General features: G+C 46.4%; 1 protein-coding gene across 1 annotated transcript in view; it reads right to left on the minus strand.

The window, feature by feature from the left end:
• Nucleotides 1–561: 561 nt before the first annotated feature.
• Nucleotides 562–21016, minus strand: part of LOC122551392 (UDP-glucuronosyltransferase 1A1-like) — a 23899-nt gene continuing 3444 nt past the window's right edge. Inside the window, exons 2-6 of the mRNA XM_043693213.1 lie at nt 17990–18922; nt 14029–14160; nt 10592–10679; nt 3230–3449; nt 562–2017 (exon numbers count right to left, since the gene is read on the minus strand). Of these exons, the coding sequence (XP_043549148.1) occupies nt 1741–2017; nt 3230–3449; nt 10592–10679; nt 14029–14160; nt 17990–18841 (1569 nt within the window). The 5' untranslated portion in view covers nt 18842–18922 and the 3' untranslated portion in view covers nt 562–1740. The remainder of the gene's footprint in view (nt 2018–3229; nt 3450–10591; nt 10680–14028; nt 14161–17989; nt 18923–21016) is intronic.

The following is a 21016-nucleotide window of genomic DNA, read 5'->3' on the forward strand; positions in this document are numbered from 1 at the left end:
TAAATGGAGTCCATGGGTGGGAGGTTGGCTCCATGATGGTCTGGGCTCTGCACACCACCTTCTACAGTTTCTTACTATCCCAGGCCGAGCAGTTGCCATACCAGGCCATAATGCATCTAGACAGTATGGTTTCAATGGTGAATCTGTAGGAGTTGGGGAGGGTCCTTCAGAAGGACCTAAGGAAGCCACCTCAGGAAGAAGAGGCATTGTTGTGTCTTCTTGACTCACTTGCTAATAAATGTCCTTATAGCTAAGACACTAACATGATGCCTCAGACTTACTTGTATTCTGGATTCCATCCTTACTGACACAATTAAACGTACACGTAGCTGACTGCCTAATGAACTAACTGATGTAGAGACAGCAAGATCTTACATCTATGTCATCTACTTGCCTTAAAGAGACTTTGGGGTCTGTGCAATAATGCAACACTGATCCTTGTGAGGGTGCGGAGGAGATTTTACCAAAGTGGTGACACAGGAGAGATTCTAGAGATGACATTAAGATTGGAGCAGTTGCAGTGGTTTTCCTTGGGGAAAGAATATTGAAGGGAGTTTTTGCTCAAAACAAAACAATCTTTATTGTACATAAAATTAAACAATATGAGTACTATGAACTTATGCAGTTCCAAACCAAATTATATATAATTCAGTTTAATTCCCATTTTCACAAGACACAAATTACATTACAGAGTTTCAGCAAGTTCTCCCAAACAGCATTGAGTTAATGGCAGGTGTTCTGTTGGAGTGATGTTGCTGATGCCAAAGGGACTGCACAGCTTTTCTCGGAATTGTGCCACAGAATCTTTTCATTCCACTGCAGATGGCAAACAGGAACTTGGTTTAATGTCTCAACTGAAAAACCACACCGCCACCAGCGCTGCACTCCATTGGTACGGCTGCAGTATCGAATTAGCCTGGTTGCATGCCCAATTCTTGGGGAATAGGGAATTGAAGCCAGGGTGCAGATGGGAGAGTGCTGCCAACTGAGTTATGCACATCACAGAGGACCCTAACTTGCATATTTACAAAGCGACATGATTTGAGGCAGATCAACTTTGGGCTATCATAATGACGTGACTTGGTCTGGCTGTCAGAAGCCAATGAAATCAGCCATGATACACGTGAGGTTTTGTTCAATCATTGAATCAAGGTAAATAATTACTTATTGTTTACTTTGTCATATAAAAGGACTTCTATTCATTCACAAATGTGGGGATTCATAGCAGGCACAGCATATGTTGTTGAATTGCACTCAAAGATGGTGGTAAGCTCAAATGATGCAGTTCACAGATGGTCAATACTCCTATACTGTGCTGTTAGGAGGGAAGGTCCTAAATTATTCACCCTTTCTAAAACTTGGGAGTGCACAATTTGCCGAAATAAAACTTATCAAAAGAGGAAAAAAAAGGCTGCTTACAAAAGTCATCATTTAATTAAAGCAATAGAATCATTGCATCAAGCTGATTTTGAATGTATTCAGCATTTCTCTCTTAGAAGACAAAAAATTAATGAACTGCTTAATTTCATATGAACTATGGCCAGGAGGTGACTAGCGTGTTGACTTCAAAGAGATACCATGGTTCTGTGAGAAACAGAACGGTTGAATGCTGGTGGACTCAGTTGGCAGACAGCACTTATGGGACATGCCCACACACCAGGAACAATGTTTCTACCAGACTATCAGGTACTCTAAGGAAGCCGCACTTTAATTTTTTTAATTTTAAAAAAAAAAGGCACGTTAGTCACACTTCCTCTTTGCTCGACTTCTTGCCCTGCGTAGACAGAACGAGCAGCACTTGTACACCAACCAGAAGAACAAAAACACCAAAGCAGCCAAAGTCCCAAATACATCCAGGCAATGGTACTGGATCCAGCTGAAGCCGTGAGCAGCAGTTCGTAAATGTTCAGCTCCTCTGTGCCTCATCACAAACTCCACCCAATAGGCAGAGATCTCCACCGGCTGCATCAGGCGATCCCTGTATAGGGTAGACATCTTGGTGATGACTTCCTTGTATCTGAAAGACAAAAGGTCATGGTATTACTAAAGGCGGGGGGCGGCAGGGAATGCAGTGTAATGGTATATCACTAGGCTAGAAACCTTGCTGTTACGGTTTCAGATCCCACCATTCAGATTTAATTCATTTTCTTTTAAATTGCAAGTGAAGCGCTCTAAAAAAGGTAATTGGTTTACAGAACAATTATCACAATCTCATTAAATGTCTTTTATTGCAAGGGAAACCGGCGTCCTTACCTGATCTGGCCTCCAAGTGACTCCAGGCCCTCAGCAATGTGACTGGCTCTTAACTGTCCTCTGAAGAGGTCTACCAGCCACTCAGTTTGCAGGCAATGAGCTGACAAGTGCCAGTGAAGCCCATCTCTGAAGAAGGGCTTATGCCCGAAATGTCGATTCTCCTGTTCCTTGGATGCTGCCTGACCTGCTGCGCTTTTCCAGCAACACATTTCAAGCCCATCTCTCATGGCAAGATGATTGCTGGGAATACTCAACAGTGGGGAACTTCGACAGACATGGAATTAATGAGCAGGAAGTACGTCCAACAGGACTCTGATGGTTCAGAGGGACTCCTAAAGGATCCCTTCATTGAGCCCGACAGGCCACAAATTGACCCTCATGTATCTTACCCTTTTCATGGTATGGGGGCAGCTGATCCCTTCTAAACCCACCCACCCCAGCAGTGGGTGCTGAGCCACCTTGAGGCCTGTATTGATCATTATCCTGCAGCATCTGTCTCCCACCCAGAGATTAGAGACATGGGGAACACGAGGTGGAGTAAGTGATGCATGCTTTGTTCAAATTATGTTGGCTCTCCTGCCCAATTGTTTGCTAACCTCAATCTGATACACATGGGGCATAAGCCCAGCTTGGAGTAATGTTTCAGAGAGAAAGCGTAAATCTATGGTGAACAATTAGCATTAGCAACAATGAATTTCCAAATGAACGATAAAATTTGAATGCAATGTGGAACAGACCTTTTCCTTTCTCTGCTTTTAACTTTTAACCTGCCCTGTCCCCTTAAAACTTGAAAAATACAAAACCTTGGAAAATTGCAAAAATTTCCTAGTCAAGCAGTTCAGAGATGTTATTACACACTCCTGGAGCGAGTGGGATTGGAACCCAGCCCTCCTGACTCAGAGGGAGGGAATCTACCACTGCACCACGGGACTCTCAAATGTTTCATCTCGACCAAAGGAGTGTGAATTTCACTTACCTGGTGTCATTGATGACCGTGTTCAAGGCTTCGATTAGATCCTGAGAGCTGAGACCTTTCAGACTCAGGAGTACACCAACTCCACGATGCTTCATATGTTCTGCATTTTCTATCTGGTCCGCGAACAACGGCAATAATACCATTGGAACAGCACTGCAGAGAGCCTCATAGACTCCATGTGACCCTCCGTGGGTCAGAAATGCCCGCGTTTTGGGATGTGCTTGTCCATAGAATAAAAGGGAAAAAAACGCATCAATTCAGTAACACATGACAAGAATCCATCAGGGAGCATTTGTACGAAGATAGGCTCCCTTCTACGACGAAGGCCACCTTCGTGCATCCACAGCATTTTTATCAAATTCGATCGGCTGAGCGGGTTCAGCTGGCTGCCAGGGGTTATTATATTCAGTTTTGGTGAGTCTGCTCCCCTCCCGCATGCGCCGAATTAAGAAAGGGACCAAAGGCAATGCTCATCCTCACCGCACACGGGATCAGGAGAACTCAAACCGTCTGGTCACCAGGCTTCATATATGCTCCAGGCAAAAGTGAGGGCTGCATATGCTGGAGATCAGAGTAGAGAGCGTGGTGCTGGAAAAGCACAGCAGGTCAGGCAGCATCCGAGGAACAGGAGAGTCGACGTTTCGGGCAAAAGCCCTTAATCAGGAATGAGGCTGTGGGGGGAGGGGAAATGAGGAAACTGGTGAAATCCACATAGATGCCCTGGGGTTGGAAGGCCCTGAGGTGGAAGATGAGGTGTACTTCCTCCAGGCGTTGGGTGGTGAGGGAGTGGTGATGGAGGAGGCCCAGGACCTGCATGTCCTTGGTGGAGTGAGAAGGGGAGTTGAAGTGTTTGGCCATAGGATGGTGGGGTTGGTTAGTGTCGGTGTATGCTCCAGCCGCCCTCTTGTGCAGAGTGCCAACAAAGCTTGCCATAATTGGCAGGATGGCATCGTCAGTGCACCATCTGGACAGCAGGGGACTGCCGTAAAAGGTGTTCGGACTGGAGGGTGCAGCAAGGGAGAGCAGGATTCCACCTCTGGTCTCCCATTGTGTCTAGCCCGCATGTCACCCTGATAGGGGGGTGCTATGAGATGTTAATAGTGTCTGCTGATAATTCATAGAATATGTTGCAAAAAACAAGAACAATGCTGCGGGGGTGGGGGCGTGGTAAGCCATTCTGTGCTGCTCCTCCTCCACCACCACCAAACGGTGGTCACACAAGACCATAAAACTTAGGAGCAGCAATCAGGCCACTCAGCCCATCAAATCTGCTCCACCATTCAATCATGGCTGATAAGTTTCTCGACCCCATTCTCCCACTTTCTCCCTGTAACCTTTGATACTCAAAAACCTATCTATCTCAGTGTTAAATACACTCAATGGCCTGCCATCCACAGCCCTCTGTTGCAGTGAATTCCGTAGATTCACCACTCTCTGGCTGAAGAGGTTTCTCCTTATCTTCGTTCCAAAAAATCTTCCCTTTACTCAGTCTGTGCCCTCGGGTCCTAGTCTCTCCTACCAGTGGAAACAACTTCCCAATATCTACTCTGTTCAGGCCATTCAGCATTTTGTATGTTTCAATTCGATCCCTCCTCATCCTTCTAAACTCCATCGAGTATAGACCCAAAGTCCTCAAACCTTCCTCATAGGTTAAGCTTTTCATTCCTGGGACCATTCTCGTGAACCTCCTCTGAACACAGTCCAGGGCCAGTACATTCTTCCTGAGATATGGGGCCCAAAACAGCACACAATACTCCAATGTGGTCTGACCAGAGCCTTATAAAGCCTCAGAAGTACATCCCTGTTTTGATATTCCTCTCAAAATAAATGCCATCATTGCAACTGCCTTCCTAATGACTGCCTCAACCTGTAAGTTTACCTGTAGAGAATCCTGGACTAGAACTCCCAAGTCTCTTTGCATTTCAGACTTCTGAATTTCCTCCCCATTTAGAAAATAGTCCAGGCCTCTATGCTTCCTCCCAGAGTACATGACCTCACACTTTCCCACATTGTAATCCATCTGCCACTTCTTTGCCCACTCTCCTCCCCAGTCTAAATTCTTCTGCAGCCTCCCGCTACCTGTCCTTGTATCATCTGCAAATTTCCCCAGCATGCCCTCAGTTTCTTCATTTAGATCGTTAACGTATAAAGTGAAATGTTGGGGTCCCAACACGGAGTCTTGCGAAATGCCACTTGTCACCGGCTGCCATCCTGAGAAGGACCCTTCTATCCCCACTCTCTGCTTCCTGCCAGACAGCCAATCCTCTATCCATGCTAGTACCTTGCCTCTAACACCATGGGCCCTTATCGCACTCAGCAGCCTCCTGTGTGGCATCTTGTCAAAGGCCTTCTTGAAGTCCAGGTAAATAACATCCATTGGCTCTCCTTGGTCTCACCTGCTTGTTACTTCCTCAAAGAATTCTAACGGATTTGTCAGACAAGACCTCCCCTTGATGAAACCATGTTGATTTTGCCCTATTTTACCATACACTTCCAAGTATTCAGAAATCCTTCACATTGGACTCCAGGATCTTATCCATGACTGAGGTTAGGCTAATCGGTCTGTAATTTTCCCTGTTTTGCCTTACTCCCTTTTTAAACAGGCTGTCATGTTAGCGAATTTCCAGTTCCCTGGGACCCTCCCTGATTCTAGAGATTCCTGAAAGACCTCCAAAATCGCCTCTACAGTCTCTTCAGCTATCTCCCTCAGAACTCTGGGTGTAGTCCATCTGGTCCAGGTGATCTATCCACCTTCAGGCCATTCAGTTTTTCTGGCACCTTCTCCTTGGCGATGGCCACCATACTCAGCTCTGCCCCCTCACTCTCTTGAATTTTTGGGATATTACTCGTGTCTTCCACCGTGAAGACTGATGCGAAGTCATTATTCAGTTCCTCAGCCATTTCCTTGCTTCCCACTACTATCTCTCCAGTGTCATCTTCCAGAAGCCCAATGTCCACTTTTGCCCTTTATACATCTGAGGAAACTCTTACTGTCTTCCTTTGTATTACTGGCTAGCTTACCCTCATATTTAATCTTCTCCCTCCTTATTTCTTTCCTCGTTGCCCTTTGTAAGCTTTGTAAGCTTCCCAATCCTCTGGTTTCCCACTGCCCTCCACCACATTATCTGCTTTCTCTTTTCCTTTTATGTTATCCCTGATTTCCCTAATCAGCCCAGTTGCCTCATCCTCCCTGTACCATGTTGCCTTTTCCTCGTGATGAATCTCTGCTGTGTCTCCTGAATTACTCCCAGAAACTCCTGCCTTTGCTGTTCCACTGTCTTTCCTGCTCAGCTCCTCTCCCAGTCTATTCTACCCAGCTCCTCCCTCATGCCTCTGTGGTTGCCTTCATTCAGCTATAATAGATTAGATTAGAATAGATTACTTACAGTGTGGAAACAGGCCCTTCGGCCCAAAAGGTCCACACCGACCCTCCGAAGAGCAACCCACCCAGACCTATTTCCCTCTGACTAATGCACCCGTCACTACGGGCAATTTAGCATGGCCAATTCATCTAACGTGCACATCTCTGGACTGTCGGAGGAAACCCCTTCATTCAGCTATAATAGATTAGATTAGAATAGATTACTTACAGTGTGGAAACAGGCCCTTCGGCCCAAAAGGTCCACACCGACCCTCCGAAGAGTAACCCACCCAGACCTATTTCCCTCTGACTAATGCACCCGTCACTACGGGCAATTTAGCGTGGCCAATTCATCTAACGTGCACATCTTTGGACTGTCGGAGGAAACCCACGCATACACGGGGAGAATGTGCAAACTCCACACATACAGTTGCCCGAGGCGGGAATTGAGCTCAGGTCCCTGGCGCTGTGAGGCAGCAGTGCTAACCACTGAGCCACTGTGCAGCCCCTAATACCGTTACCTCTGATTCTATCTTCTCCCTCTCAAATTGCAGGGTAAATTCAATCATATTATAATCACTGCCACCTAAGGGTTCCTTCACCTTAAGCTCCCTTATCAAGTCTGTCTCATTGTACAACACTAAACCCAGTATGGCCTGTTCCCTAGTGGGTTCCACCACAAGCTGCTCCAAAAAGCCATTGCATAGACATTTCACAAATTCCTTTCCTCACAATCCACTACCGACCTGATTTTCCCAGTCCCTCTACATATTGAAGGCCCCCATGATCACTGTAACTTTGCCTTTCCTACACATCTTTTCTATTTTGCACCCCTGCTCCTGATTACTGTGTGGAGCCCTGTACATAACTCCAACCATGGTTCGTTTACCTTTGCGGTCCCTCAATTCTACCCACAAAGATTCTATATCATCTGACCCTATTTAGTTTCTTACTATTGATTTAATTTCATTTCTTACTAATAAGGCAACCCCATTCCCTCGGCCCACCTGCCTATCTTTTCGATAGGATGTATATCCTTGAATATTCAGCTCCCAATCCTGAACCCCTTGCAGCCATGTCTCCGTGATGCCCACCATGTCATACCTGCCAATTTCAATCTGCACCACTAGCTCAGTTACCTTATTCTGGATTCTGTCTGCAATCAGAGATAACAGCTTCAATCCTATATTGACCATCCCTCTTCTCATTGTCATTCGTTTATCTAGTGAGCTTGAAATTTGATTATTAACCCTTTCCAAACACACTGTTCTATTTGTGGAGACTTTAGTAACCTTTCCTGAGTTCTCCTTTATTTTGAATTCTTTCATATGTTCCCATGCAGTTGAATCCGCCCCTGCAGATGTTAACCTGCTGCTTTGTTTCCCACTGGGAAATGTTTTACCCTTCCCTTCCCCCTACTTTTGAGTTTAAAGTCCTGTTGACTGCCCTATTTACCCTTTTCGCTAGAGCTCTGGCCCCAGCTCAGTTCAGGTGGAGACCGTCCGAGCGGTACAGATTCCTCCTGTTCCATGAAAAAGAACCCCTCTTGCCCACACCAGTCTTTTAGCCACGTGTTTACTTCCCTTATTCTCATGTCCCTGTGCCAATTTACATGTGGCTTGGGCAGTAATCCGGTGATTATAACCCTTGGGGACCTGTTCTTTCATTTCATTCCTAGTTCCTGCTAATCCCTGAACAGCTCCTCTATCCTAGCCTTGCCTATGTTTGTCCCAACATGGACCACAACAACTGGATCCTCCTCCTTCCTCTCCAATACCCTCTCAAGCCGGTCAGAGATGCCCCTCACCCTGGCACCGGGTGGGCAACATACCAAGCGGGACTCTCTATCCTGCTTACAAAGGATACCATCTATTCCCCTAAATATAGAATCCCCTACACCTACCACCTGCCTGTTCTTGAACAGCCTCCTGTATCAAGGTGCCGTGGTCACTGGCTCCTTCTCCCCACAGCCCCGTTCCTCATCCACACAGGGAGCAAGGACCTCATACCCGTTGGACAAGTTCAAGAGCTGAGACTCCTCTGTTCCTGACTACAGGAGCCCTCTCCCTGCCTCACTTACAGTGACATCCTGTTGTCCCTGGCCACTGACCAAATCTGTAGTACTTAATCTACCAGGTGGACCTGCCTAGAGGAAGAGGTCATGGCTGTTATTGTAGCGAGCCCAACTATAGGAGGGGCACGCTGCCAATAGCCTCCGATAGATTGATGCAGTGTTTAAAGAGGAAGACGGGTGCAAAAAAAAGGTGCAGAAATAAACATTTTGCAGCCCCTTCTGGCTCACAAACTCTTCCCTTGCACCTTTGAGATGTATCAAACCCAATGCCTGAATATAGAGAATACATCAGCCAGCTGTCAAACCAGTGACTGGCACTTGGACAGTGTATATAGAGAGTACCTGAAGAAATGGGAAGTGTTGCGGAGCACTGGAAAGGATCTTCAACTCTTCATAGAATCCCTACAGTGAGAGTAGAGGCCATTCGGCCTACCAAGTCCGCACTAATGCTCTGGAGAGCATCCCATCCAGACCCACCCCTATCTTATCCACCATCACCAATCCACCTAACCACACATCTTGCACTGTGGGAAACTAGAGGATACTCACGCAGACATGGGGAGAATGTGCAAACACCACACAGTCACCCGAGGCTGGAATTGAACCCGGGTCCCTGGTGCTGTGAGGCAGCAGTGCTCACCACTGAGCCAGTTGCTCAGAGTTCCAGACCCCATCTAGCACTTGACGACTGTGTAATGTGGCCAATCAGGTTGTAATCAGATCTGCTCACACGTTGATCATAGATGGCGGGTGGTAAGAATGCGAGTGTCCCCTGTGAATGGCAGTGAAATGTGTCGTAGCTGCCAGCTGCCTTTGTAGGCACAGCCACATCCTTACACTCTGCAACCAATGTCCTCCTCACTGCAGGAGAATCATAAACCTGGTGGTGGGGTTGGGGGGGGAGTTGATGGACAAAAACAAACTGGCCGGCCGATGGGAAAAAGGGCAGGGATGTGGGACTAGACTCGCAGAGGGCTGGCACTGATAGGGATGGACCAAACGACCTCCGTCTGGGCTGTAACTATGGCCATTCTAGGAGCCAGCGTGGGAATGGTAGCAGCATCTGGAGAAGGCCTCTCTCCCTTCGCCCTCCCTCCCTCCCTCCCTCCACCAGTAAAATAAAATGCACTTTAGAACCACAAAGGTTGGAAATCACTGACAATCCTTCCCCCATCTAAACTTTTCTGTGTTGGTTCCACCACCGAAATAGAGTCATAGAGATGTACAGCATGGAAACAGACCCTTCGGTCCAACCCGTCCATGCCGACCAGGTATCCCAACCCAATCTAATCCCACCTGCCAGCACCCAGCCCATATCCCTCAAACCCTTCCTATTCATATACCCAGGAGAAAGTGAGGACTGCAGATGCTGGAGATCCGAGCTGAAAAATGTGATGCTGGAAAAGCACAGCAGGTCAGGCAGCATCCAAGGAGCAAGAGAATCGACGTTTCGGGCATAAGCCCTGCTCCTTGGATGCTGCCTGACCTGCTGCGCTTTTCCAGCAACACATTTTTCAGCTATTCATATACCCATCCAAATGCCTCTTAAATGTTGCAATTGTACCAGCCTCCATCACATCCTCTGGCAGCTCATTCCATACACGTACCACCCTCTGCGTGAAAACGTTGCCCCTTAGGCCTCTTTTATATCTTTCCCCTCTCACCCTAAACCTATGCCCTCTAGTTCAGGACTGCCCCACTCCATGAAATTCATCCACAAAACACGCACAGGCCTTACCAATGAAGACAAAACAAGGCCCTTCTCTGGTTTAACATCACTGCTGCTGCATAGCTCAGTTTGTCATCACTAGCTACATCTACAGATATGTGTTTTTGACTGTGAAGTGAACTGGGCTTCCTGATTCCTACCTGAGCTAGAACGTCACCAACAGGAGAGTTATGCCTCACATACTAGTCACTCACTTACCCAGCAGATCATTCTGTGGCAGCCACTTCACCAGTTTAGTATTTGATCCCAGTGTCGAAGGAGTTTCCCCAGCGTGCCTCCACAGAACCTATCAGAAGACAGGCAACATTCCAGGGATGAGTTCTGATCCACTATGGGTGGAATATTCAGGTAATTAGGTTCAGAGTGTAGCATGCTTGCCTTTAAAGACAGAAGATTCTAGGTTCAGATAAAGTTTACTTTGTTTTTATTTCAGATTTCCAGGGTCCAAAGTGCAGAAGGAACTCAAACTGGTCTGGCAGCATCTGTTCCGAATAAAGGAGTCAAACTGTGCTGAAAAATGTTCCCTCTCTCCAGAGACGGCCAGGCCAGACCAGCAGAGTTTCTCAAGCACTTTCTGCTTGATCCTCAGATCAAGTGCTACTCCATGAGTTGAGCAATGAACAAAAGAAAACCAAAGCTGAAACTTGAGGCAAGCAGATGGAGTGGGTGCTACACTGTTGGAGGCATTGTTTCTCAAGCAGTACAGTCATAGAGACGTACAACATGGAAACAGAGCCTTTGGTCAAACTTGTCCATGCCGACCAGATATCCTAACCTAATCTGGTCCCATTTGCCAACACTAGGCCCATATCCATCCAAATCCTTCCTACTCATATACCCACCCAGATGCCTTTTAAAGTGGTGTACTGGCCTCCACCACTTCCTCTGGCAGCTCATTCCATACACATACCACCGTCTGCATGAAAGAGTTGCCCCTTAGGTCCATTTAATATCTTTTCCCTCTCACCCTAAATCTATGCCCTCTAGTTCTGGACTCCCCCACCCCAGGGAAAAGACCTTGCCTATTTATCCTATCCATGCCCCTCATGATTTTATACACCTCTATAAGGTCACCCCTCAGCCTCTGATGCTCCACGGAAAACAACCCTAGCCTATTCAACCTCTCCCTATTACTCAAATCCTCCAAATCTGGCAACATCCTTGTAAATCTTTTCTGAACTTTTTCAAGTTTCACAACATCTCTCTGATAGGAAGGAGACCAGAACTGCACACAATGTTCCAAAAGTGGCCTAACCAATCTCCTGTTCAGCCATAACATCCTAACACCTAGACTCAATGCTCTGACCAATAAAGGAAAGCATACTAAATGCCTTCTTCACTAACCTATCTACCTGGGACTCCACTTTCAAAGAACTATAAACCTGCATTCCAAGGTCTCTTTGTTCAGCACATCCTAGGACCTTGCTATTAACCATATAAGTCCCTGCTCTGATTTGCCTTCCCAAAATGCAGCACCTCACATTTATCTAAATCAAACTCCAACTGTCACTCCTCAGCCCATTGGCCCATCTGATCAAGATCCCATTGTGCTGAGGTAACCTTCTTCGCTGTCCATTACACCTCCAATTTTGGTGTCATCTGCAAATTTATTAACTATACCTCCTATGTTCATATCCAAATAATTTATATAAATCATGAAAAGTAGTGGACCCAGCACAGATCCTTGGGACACTCCACTGGTCACAGGCCTCCGGTCTGAAGAACAACCCTCCACCACCACCCTCTGTCTTCTACCTTTGAGCCAGTTCTGTATCCAAATGGCTAGTTCGCCCTGTATTCCATGAGATCTAACTTTGCAGACTAGTCTCCCTTGAGGAACTTTGTTGAATGCCTCACTGATGTCCACATAGATCACATCTACCGCTACTTGAAGCCCAAGGCCTAACCAGTTTGGTGTGAAAGATCCCAAGGCACTTCTTCAAAGACCAGCGTGGGAGTTATGCCCAGGGTCCTGGCTATTACTTATCCCTCAATCAATATCACAAACAAATAGATTAGATGGCCATTACCACTTTGCTATTTGTCAGAGCTGGCTGCATCCAGCATATATGCTTCCTTCAATTTTAGCAGAGGCCCCATGCCTGAAGTATTTTGTGGGCTGTAAAATTCTTTGAGGTGCCTCATGTTAGATAAATGCAAGTCTCTCTTTTTAAGTCAGATTGTTTGTGGGTTCAAGTCCCATCTCAGACACTGGAGCGTATGATCTTGATGGGAGAGGGAGGGGCCTGTGTGCCTGCGTGCATTACATTCCACCTTGCAAAACAGATGCAGAATTGAGCAGACCGCGGGGTGGGGACAGATCAAGGGAAAGGAGCTCAAAGTCAAACCTGGGTGTGCACTGAGCTGACTGCAAATCCGATCGATGTTGTATCGCTGAGGTTGGGGTGCCACAGTGCACAAGACCATGGACGAGAGGGAAAAGCCTAAAGCACTTTAGGACACACACAATAGTCTTCAACTAACCTTGCAAGGCAGCAGCAAACAGTGAGGCTTTGATAAAAGCTCGACACAGTCAAAGAGGGAGATGATAGATGACTAGACTTATTGGATTGTTTCTTTGAACAGCCACCTTGACACGGTGGGGTGAATGGTTTGGATTGGTCCACTGTTCCACGGCCTCTCCTCTTGGGATTTGTTTTCTCTCCCAAGTTCTGTGATTTCTTTCAGATCTCTTCCAAAAACCTGAGATATGGAACCCAAATTGGACCACAAGGATTGGGGCTAGTCATATACAAAATAGCACAAGTTGGATTTTAATGTGTGAAGACACTGGCTGGGCACTAAGCAGGAGTAAACTGTAATTAGCAGCATTACTGTGCTACTAAAGGTCTCCAGGTATAGCGGTGTCAACATCTCGACTTGACCCAGAAGTTCCGGGTTTGCGTCCTATTCCAGGAATCAATGACCAAGGAGGGCGCGGTCATAACATCGCCAAACATTTACCAATTTGCAAATCCTCAGAACCAATGCCAATGACGGGTAGTAGGAGTGGGGAAGATTGTTGGTGAAGGAAAGGAATTGAGTTGGAGTAATCTAACACGGCACATTGCCACAGCTATTGACCTGTTGGCAGAATGATTGGATGAGATGAACGCTAACATTCGGCTAGATTCCCATTCTGTCTTGGGTAAACTTGGCACCCGCCTTTTTTCTTTCTCAAGAATTTAAAAAAAAACACATTCACAGGATGAGGGCATCACTGTCTGTTACCCATCCCTAATTGCCCAGAGGGCAGTTGAGTCAACTATATTGCTGTGGGTCTGGAGTCACACGTAGTCCAGACTAGGTAAGGACGGCAGTTTCCTTCCCTAAAGGACATTAGTGAACCCGATGGACATTCATGGTCATCAGTAGGCTCTTGATTCTAGATATATTTGTTGAACTCAAATTCCACCATCTGCCGCAGCACAGGTCAAACCCAGGTCCCTGGAACATTGCCTGGGTCTCTGCATTAACAGATCCAGCAATAATACCACTCGGCTATTGCCTCCCCTTCTTTCCTTTCACACGGAGGTCATAGCTGTGTGTTAGACCTGCCTATGGGCCTGAGAACTCACGAGGCTGAAGGAGAACCTGTTGTGAAGAGTTCATCTTTGCCTCTATCTGGAAATCACCTTCTGAGGAATTTGACTCAAAGCTGCAGCAATCTGATTGGCTGTTCTGACTGGCATGTCCGCCATCATTGATCCCAGGGAGAAGATCACAGCTCCATGTTCTCCAGAACTGTTCATAAACTCTTCTAAATCCTGCAGAGAAATACAAAAAGGAGACACAGTCACGCTGAATAAGCTTTTGATTTGATTGAGCGGTGCTTGAATCTTGCTGAGACAGTGTGTGCTCACTGTTACTGGAGCTTTTCCTGTTGTACTCAGCAAGACAAACTCAAGAAGGCTAAATTTCAAACAAACAATTACAACTATTTATTTTACATGAGGAGAGGGCGCCGTATGGTCAGTTTGCCAACCAACCACAGCTTTGATGACAGTCTGTTGTCAGCTTTATTTAAAAAATAGCAGGGTCTGAAACATCAGCACCATGACAATTAGGCCGGCTGCATTAATTATTGATCGTTGATTCAGGGTGATATCAAAGTGGCTAGTCTTGAAACCATGATTTATAGGATTGGTTACTGACATTAGCCATGACATGAATCTACAACATGACACAGAGGTTACACCTGAAAATAGTTACATTGCTGCAATTATCAGCAGCTGCACAATTTTCCTGCCAATCTCGTGGACATAATCTGGAACATAAAAATGGATGTAACTTAGGCTGGGACTTGTTTCCCTGTAGTATTGGCAGAGGGGGGACCTTATAGAGGTTTACAAAATCATGAGGGGCTTGGATAGGGTAAATAGACAAGGTCTTTTCCCTGAGGTGAGGGAGTCCAGAACTAGAGGGCAAAGGTTTAGGATGAGAGGAGAAAGATATAAAAGAGACCCAAGAGACAACTTTTTCCACGCAGAGGATGGTGTGTGTATGGAATGAGCTGCCAGAGGAAGTGGTGGAGGCTGGTACAATTGCAACATTTAAAAGACATCTGGATGGGTATATGAATAGGAAGGGTTTGGAGGGATATGGGCCAAGTGCTGGCAAATGGGAATAGTTCAGTTTAGCAACTTGGTCAGCATGGACAAGTTGGGCCAAAGGGCCTGTCGCTATGCTGTATGAATTGGTGACTCTATGGACGATTCTTTTCATTGGAGTGGGATCGGGGTTCCTTTGCTTTCGAGTTGTTGATCTCTGGAGAAACTGGTTGACCAGCCAAAAAGCAAAAGTTCAGGATGACAGAGACTCCCACTGAGTCTTCAAACCTGATGACTGCACATACGACAAGATTGTTAGAATGGTGTTAGAATTCTAAAAAAATAGGCATTATGAAAGAAAATTTCGCAGCATTTCCTGTGAAGGCTTTTGATTGTTTATTACAATATTTGCAGAAAGAAATAAAAAACTAAGGACTATTTACACAGGACCTGAAGAACCAGGGATTCAGCTAAAGGATGGTGGAAGCAGACTCAATCAATGTCAAACCTCAGTTTAGTGAGTTTGCAAATTTGTCATCAATTCCTCTCAAAAATAGATCTTTCATCTAGTATAAATCATCTTTTAATGACAAGCTTAGTGATTCCACTCACTCACCTTCTGAGGAATTGGCCACAGTGGATTCAATAATAATGTTCAAAAGGGGGCTGGATAAGTACTGGAGGGGGCAGATTTTTCAGGTTATGGAGAAAATAGCACAAATCAGCAGGGCTTACACAATCAATGGTAGGCGCTTGGGTAATACTGTAGAACAGAGGGACCTAAGGTTTCAGGAATAACTCTTTGAAGTTTGCTTCACATATAGACAGGGTGATTAAAAAGACGTTTGACACACTTGCCTTCATTGCTCAGTCCTTTGAGTACAGGAGTTGGGATGTCATGTTGATGTTGAACAGGACATTGGTGAGGCCCTTCTGGAATACTGTGTCCAATTCAGGTCACCCAGTTATAGGAAGGGTATTATTAAGCTGAAGAGGGTTCAGAAGAGATTTACCAGGATGTTGCCGGGTATGGAATGTGTTCTAAAGAAAGGCTAGGACTTTTACACTGGAGCGTAGGAGGGCAAGAGGTGACCTGATAGAAGTTTATACAATAAGGGATGTAGATAGGGTTAATGGTAGTTGCCTTTTCCCTAGGATGGGGGATTTCAAGACGAGAGACACATTTTTAAGGTGAGAGGTGAGAAATTTAAAAAAGACGGGAAGAACAATTGTTTATTATACACAGAAGGTGGTTTGCATGTGGAATGAATTTCCAAAGGAAGTGGTGGATGTGAGTACAATTGGTGTTTCAAAGACATTTGGATAAGTACATGAATAGGAAAAGTTTGGACGGATGTGGGCCAGGAGCAGGCAGGTGGGACTAGTTTAGTTTGGGATTATGTTCGACATGGACTAGTTTGACCGAAGGGTCTGTTTCCGTGCTGTATGACTCTGACTGTGTTTTAAGCTTGATACCATCCAGTACAAAGCAGCCCATCTGTTAGGCACCACCATATTTGCTCCTACCAACACCAATACTCAGTAGTTGCAGTATGTCCCATCTGTAAGATGCACGGTAGCGATTAACCAAGACTCCCTCCAAATCACCTACCAAACCCGTGGACACTACCCTCCTCTCTGACCTATCACCTTTACCCCCACCTCCATCCACCTGTTGCACTCTCAGCTACCTTCCCCCCAGCCCTACACCCCTCCCGTTTATCTCTCCACCCGAGGCTCCCAGCCTCATTCCTGATGAAGGAACATCGATCTTCCTGCTCCTCGGATGCTGCCTGATCTGCTGTGCTTTTCCAGAACAACTCTAAATTTGATTACCACTAGGAAGGGCAAGTGAAGCAGTGACAGGTATAACACCACCTTCAATGTCCCCCTCCAAACAACACACATCCTGACCTGGACCTGGGTAAAATTGCTGGATCTAACTTGGAGCAGCTCAGGAAGATTAATCATCAATACTTTATCTAGAGTGTATCAAGAATTGGGCAATAAATCCTGGCTTGGTCGGTGTCCATACAATAACCCAATTGCAAAGAGAGGCCCCAGCGACTCCCCATCAACTTTTGTTTAACAAAAGCTGAACTAATACTGGTTAAACATTAAAACACAACCCAATGTACAGAGGCCTGAACAAAGTACCACTGAGCAGTGAAATCGGAAATATACCAAGGCAGTGGAGATCCTTTGGTAATGTTTTAGGTGGAAAGAATAACTAAAGCACAATAAGTAGTGAATCAAGGCACTGTAAAACACACAAACTCCCCCCCAAAAAAAACATTAAAATAACATCGACACATTAAATATGACCATCTTCACTGACCTTCACTACCTCTTCCTGTAAATGTTTTCCCTCACCCACAGTGTTATAGAGTCATACAGCACAGAAACAGACCCTTTTGGTCCAACTTGTCCACGCCAACCATATATCCTAAAATAATCCAGTCCCATTTGCCAGCATTTGGCCCCTATCCCTCTAAATCCTTCTTATTCATGTGCCCATCCTGATGCCTTTTAAGTGCTGTAATTTTACCCACTTCCTCTGGCAGCTTACTCACACACGCACTACACTCGGTGTGAAAAATTTCCCCCTTCCCCACCCCTTTTAAATCTTTCGCCTCTCACCTTAAGACTGTGCCATCTATTAATGAGCTAAATAAGTTTTCATGGCAAGCTAACATTTTCATAGCTGCCATTGCTGACACAAGATTCCAGATTTCTTTAATTCGTTCAATTTTAAATTCACCTGCTGCCAGAATAAAACCCTTATCTTCAGATCATGAGTTCAATTGCATAACCACAGTGCTCTTTAATTACTGCAAAAGGCACCTTGTGGTCAGCTACAGGGGGTATACCAAGTCAGTTGCAGATCTGTAAGCCTTTGCTTAGCATGGCATACACTGCAATGGGTAAATTGATTGAATAATGGTATTGTGCCAAGTCGGTTTTTCTGAATTGCCCTTACCTGTGGTAAAGGTTTCTCCTCATTCACATCAGTGGTGCCCCTCACCCACGCCAATGGTGCCCTTACCTGTGGTAAAGGTTTTCTCTCCTTGCAGTTGATGCCACCCACTAGCACCATATTTGGCATCAGGGGCTTCGGGTACTCAAGGATGAAGTCATAACGCATCAGCCAGATGGAGGCGTTACTCAGCAGTTGGACCAGGGTCACGTCCCTCTGCAGGAACCTCTGGGCAAGCTCTTCGAAAGGGGAGTAGATGAACCAGCACAGCAGCGACTCGGCGAAATTGGCCAGCACGTTTTTAGTCCTTTGGAGGAAGGTCATTTGGTCGGTGTTCCCGGTGAAAATTCTCGGCACGTAGGAGAGTGGCCTGGGGCACTGCGTGGCCGAGTTGTCCAAACCGCAGGGGAGTCCTCGCAGCAGGTTGACCGAGGGCAGGGACAGATACTCCGCAATGATGGCGCCGCACGGGCTGAAAGGGTCAGTCAGCAAAGCATCGAAAGACTCTCTGGCCAGCTCCTCCAGGAGCCTGGTGCTAGATAGGAGATCCTCACAGATACGAAGGAAGAACTGCCTGATTCTGTGCACGTGTTGCAGGGTTTGGCTCAGCTTTTGGTAAAATGTCCCATCATAAAACGCCATCTGTATGAGGCTGTCATACAATTCGTCCACCTCAGCTTTGCTGTAGAAAGTGGGATGGGTCAGGGTGGTGTAGTGAAGTGATGTCTTGATCAATAAGCTGTGTTCAGGTTTCACCACAACTATCTGGTGTCCTCGGCTGTGGAGCTCCTCCACTATGACTTGCAAACTCAGCCAGTGGCTCCCATCGACAGGAATAACCAGCAGCTTGCCACTGTCAGCTGGGCCCCACAGACACTGCAAACAAATCAGGAGACACACCAGCTGAGAGGTGACAGCCATCCTGCTCAGAGCCTCCTGGGAACCACCTCGTAGAATTCAGCGACAGCCTCAAGTTCTGGCCTCTGGTATTTAAGCACCGTTCTAGAGAAAATTCCGTAAAACTCAATCATTTACAGATTTTGTAATCAACGGACGTTTAATGTTTAACACAACAGATGCAACTGCTGAGCCCATCTCACATTATCTCAGTTAATGGGTTTCTTAACCCTTAGCCCCTGGGTGGACTTGTTAGTTCAGTTACAAAGAGCTCGGATCACAGATTGAGTACCTCACGGGCCAGACTCAAGAATGAAAGAGGCAGACAGAGACTGTTGTTATCCTGTCAGGAATGCCAACATCCTATGAGAAAGTAAGTGAGTACTCTCTATATCTGTTCTATATAAACATTTTAATAACTTTAAGAACCTGGCTAGGTCAGCCTTCAGTGACCAGTACTGCTCGCAGTACACAAAGTTAAAAATCACACAACACCAGGTTATAGTCCAATGGGTTTATTTGGAAGCACTAGCTTTCTGAATGCTGCTCCTTCATCAGGTAGCTGTGGGATTTTTAAACTTTGTCCACCCCAGTCCAACACTGACTCCTCCATATCACAGTACACAAGCCTGGTCTAATCAAGGTTCAGGACAGGTTGAGTACAACTTACCCACTTTTCACCTCTATCCCCTTAGTGCATGGCTGGCTCTCACTTTGTTCGGGGTGGCACTGTGGCTGAGTGGTTAGCACTGCTGCCTCACAGCACCAGGGGCCTGGGTTCGATGCCACCCTTGGGCGATCCTCTGTTAGGAGTTGGCACATTCTCCCCATGTCTGCAATGGGTTTCCTCCGGGTGCTCCAGTTTCCTTCCACAGTCCAAAGATGTGCAGATTAGGTGGACTGGCCATGCTGAATTGCCCACAGTGTGCAGGCTAGGTAGATTAGCCATGGGGATTGCAGGATTGCAGGGATGGGGTTGGCTCAGGGTAGAATCCTCTTCGAAGGGACAGTGTATACTCAATAGGCCGAATGGCCTGCGTCCACACGGTAGAGATTCTAAATGACCTTGCCACCTCTGATGAAGCATCTCCCGATGGATGTACTTGTACTCAGCGATCTCTTTGTTCATCTCACCCCCCCCCCCCACCACTCCACCGAGAGTTGTACAATCTCCCTATTTTTCCTCCCAAAATGTCCTCACATATATCACTGTTGAACTAACTTTGCCAATTACGTGACCATTCTGTGGTCCTTTAGTAGTTTGTTCCAGTCCTCCCCATGCCTACCTTTCCAGATTGTGACATCCACAAATTCAGAAGCTGTATTGTTGATTCAAAAGTGTAATCATGGGCGTAAATAGTCACATTTAGGTCACAACTCAGCTGTGATTTGACTGAACTCTAGAACAGGCTCGAGGGGCTGAATGGCCTGATCCTATGTCCCATTTCACAGACGGAATAAAGTGGCAAACAGAACATGGTGCTTTGAGAAAGAGCAATTGAGGACATCACTAATCACTTCATAACTGACGCAGTACTTTGCAAGTGATTAGATTAGATTCCCCCTACAGTGTGGAAACAGGCCCTTCAGCTCAAGTCCACACCGACCCTCCAAAGAGTAACCCACGCAGACTCATTTCCTCATATTTACCCCTGACTAATGCATCTAACAGTATGGGCAACCTGCATATCTTTCAATTGTGGGAGGAAACCCACACAGACACAGGGAGGAGAATGTGCAAAGTCCACACAGACAGTTGCCTGAGGCGGGAATTGAACCCAGGTCCCTGGCACTGCGAGGCAGCAGTGCTAAACACTGAGCCACCGTGCTGCCTCAAGTGTCATCCTGATTACACCTTAGCAATTTTTAACTTGAGATTTATTGCCAGGGTACAGTAGTATAGCTGAAAATGTGTTGCCAGAAAAGTGCAGCAGGTCAGGCAGCATCCAAGGAACAGGAGAATCGACGTTTCGGGCATAAGCCCTTCTTCAGGAATGAGGAAAGTGTGTCCAGCAGGCTAAGATAAAAGGTAGGGAGGAGGGACTTGGGTGAGGGGCATTGGAAATGCGATAGGTGGAAAGAGGTCGAAGGTGAGGGTGATAGGTCAGAGTGGGGTGGGGGCGGAGAGGTAAGGAAGAAGATGGCAGGTTAGGAAGGCGGTGCTGAGTTCGAGGGATTTGACTGAGACAAGGTGGGGGG

Source organism: Chiloscyllium plagiosum, chromosome 7 (genome assembly GCF_004010195.1).
Source record: "Chiloscyllium plagiosum isolate BGI_BamShark_2017 chromosome 7, ASM401019v2, whole genome shotgun sequence".
Lineage (NCBI taxonomy): Eukaryota > Metazoa > Chordata > Chondrichthyes > Orectolobiformes > Hemiscylliidae > Chiloscyllium > Chiloscyllium plagiosum.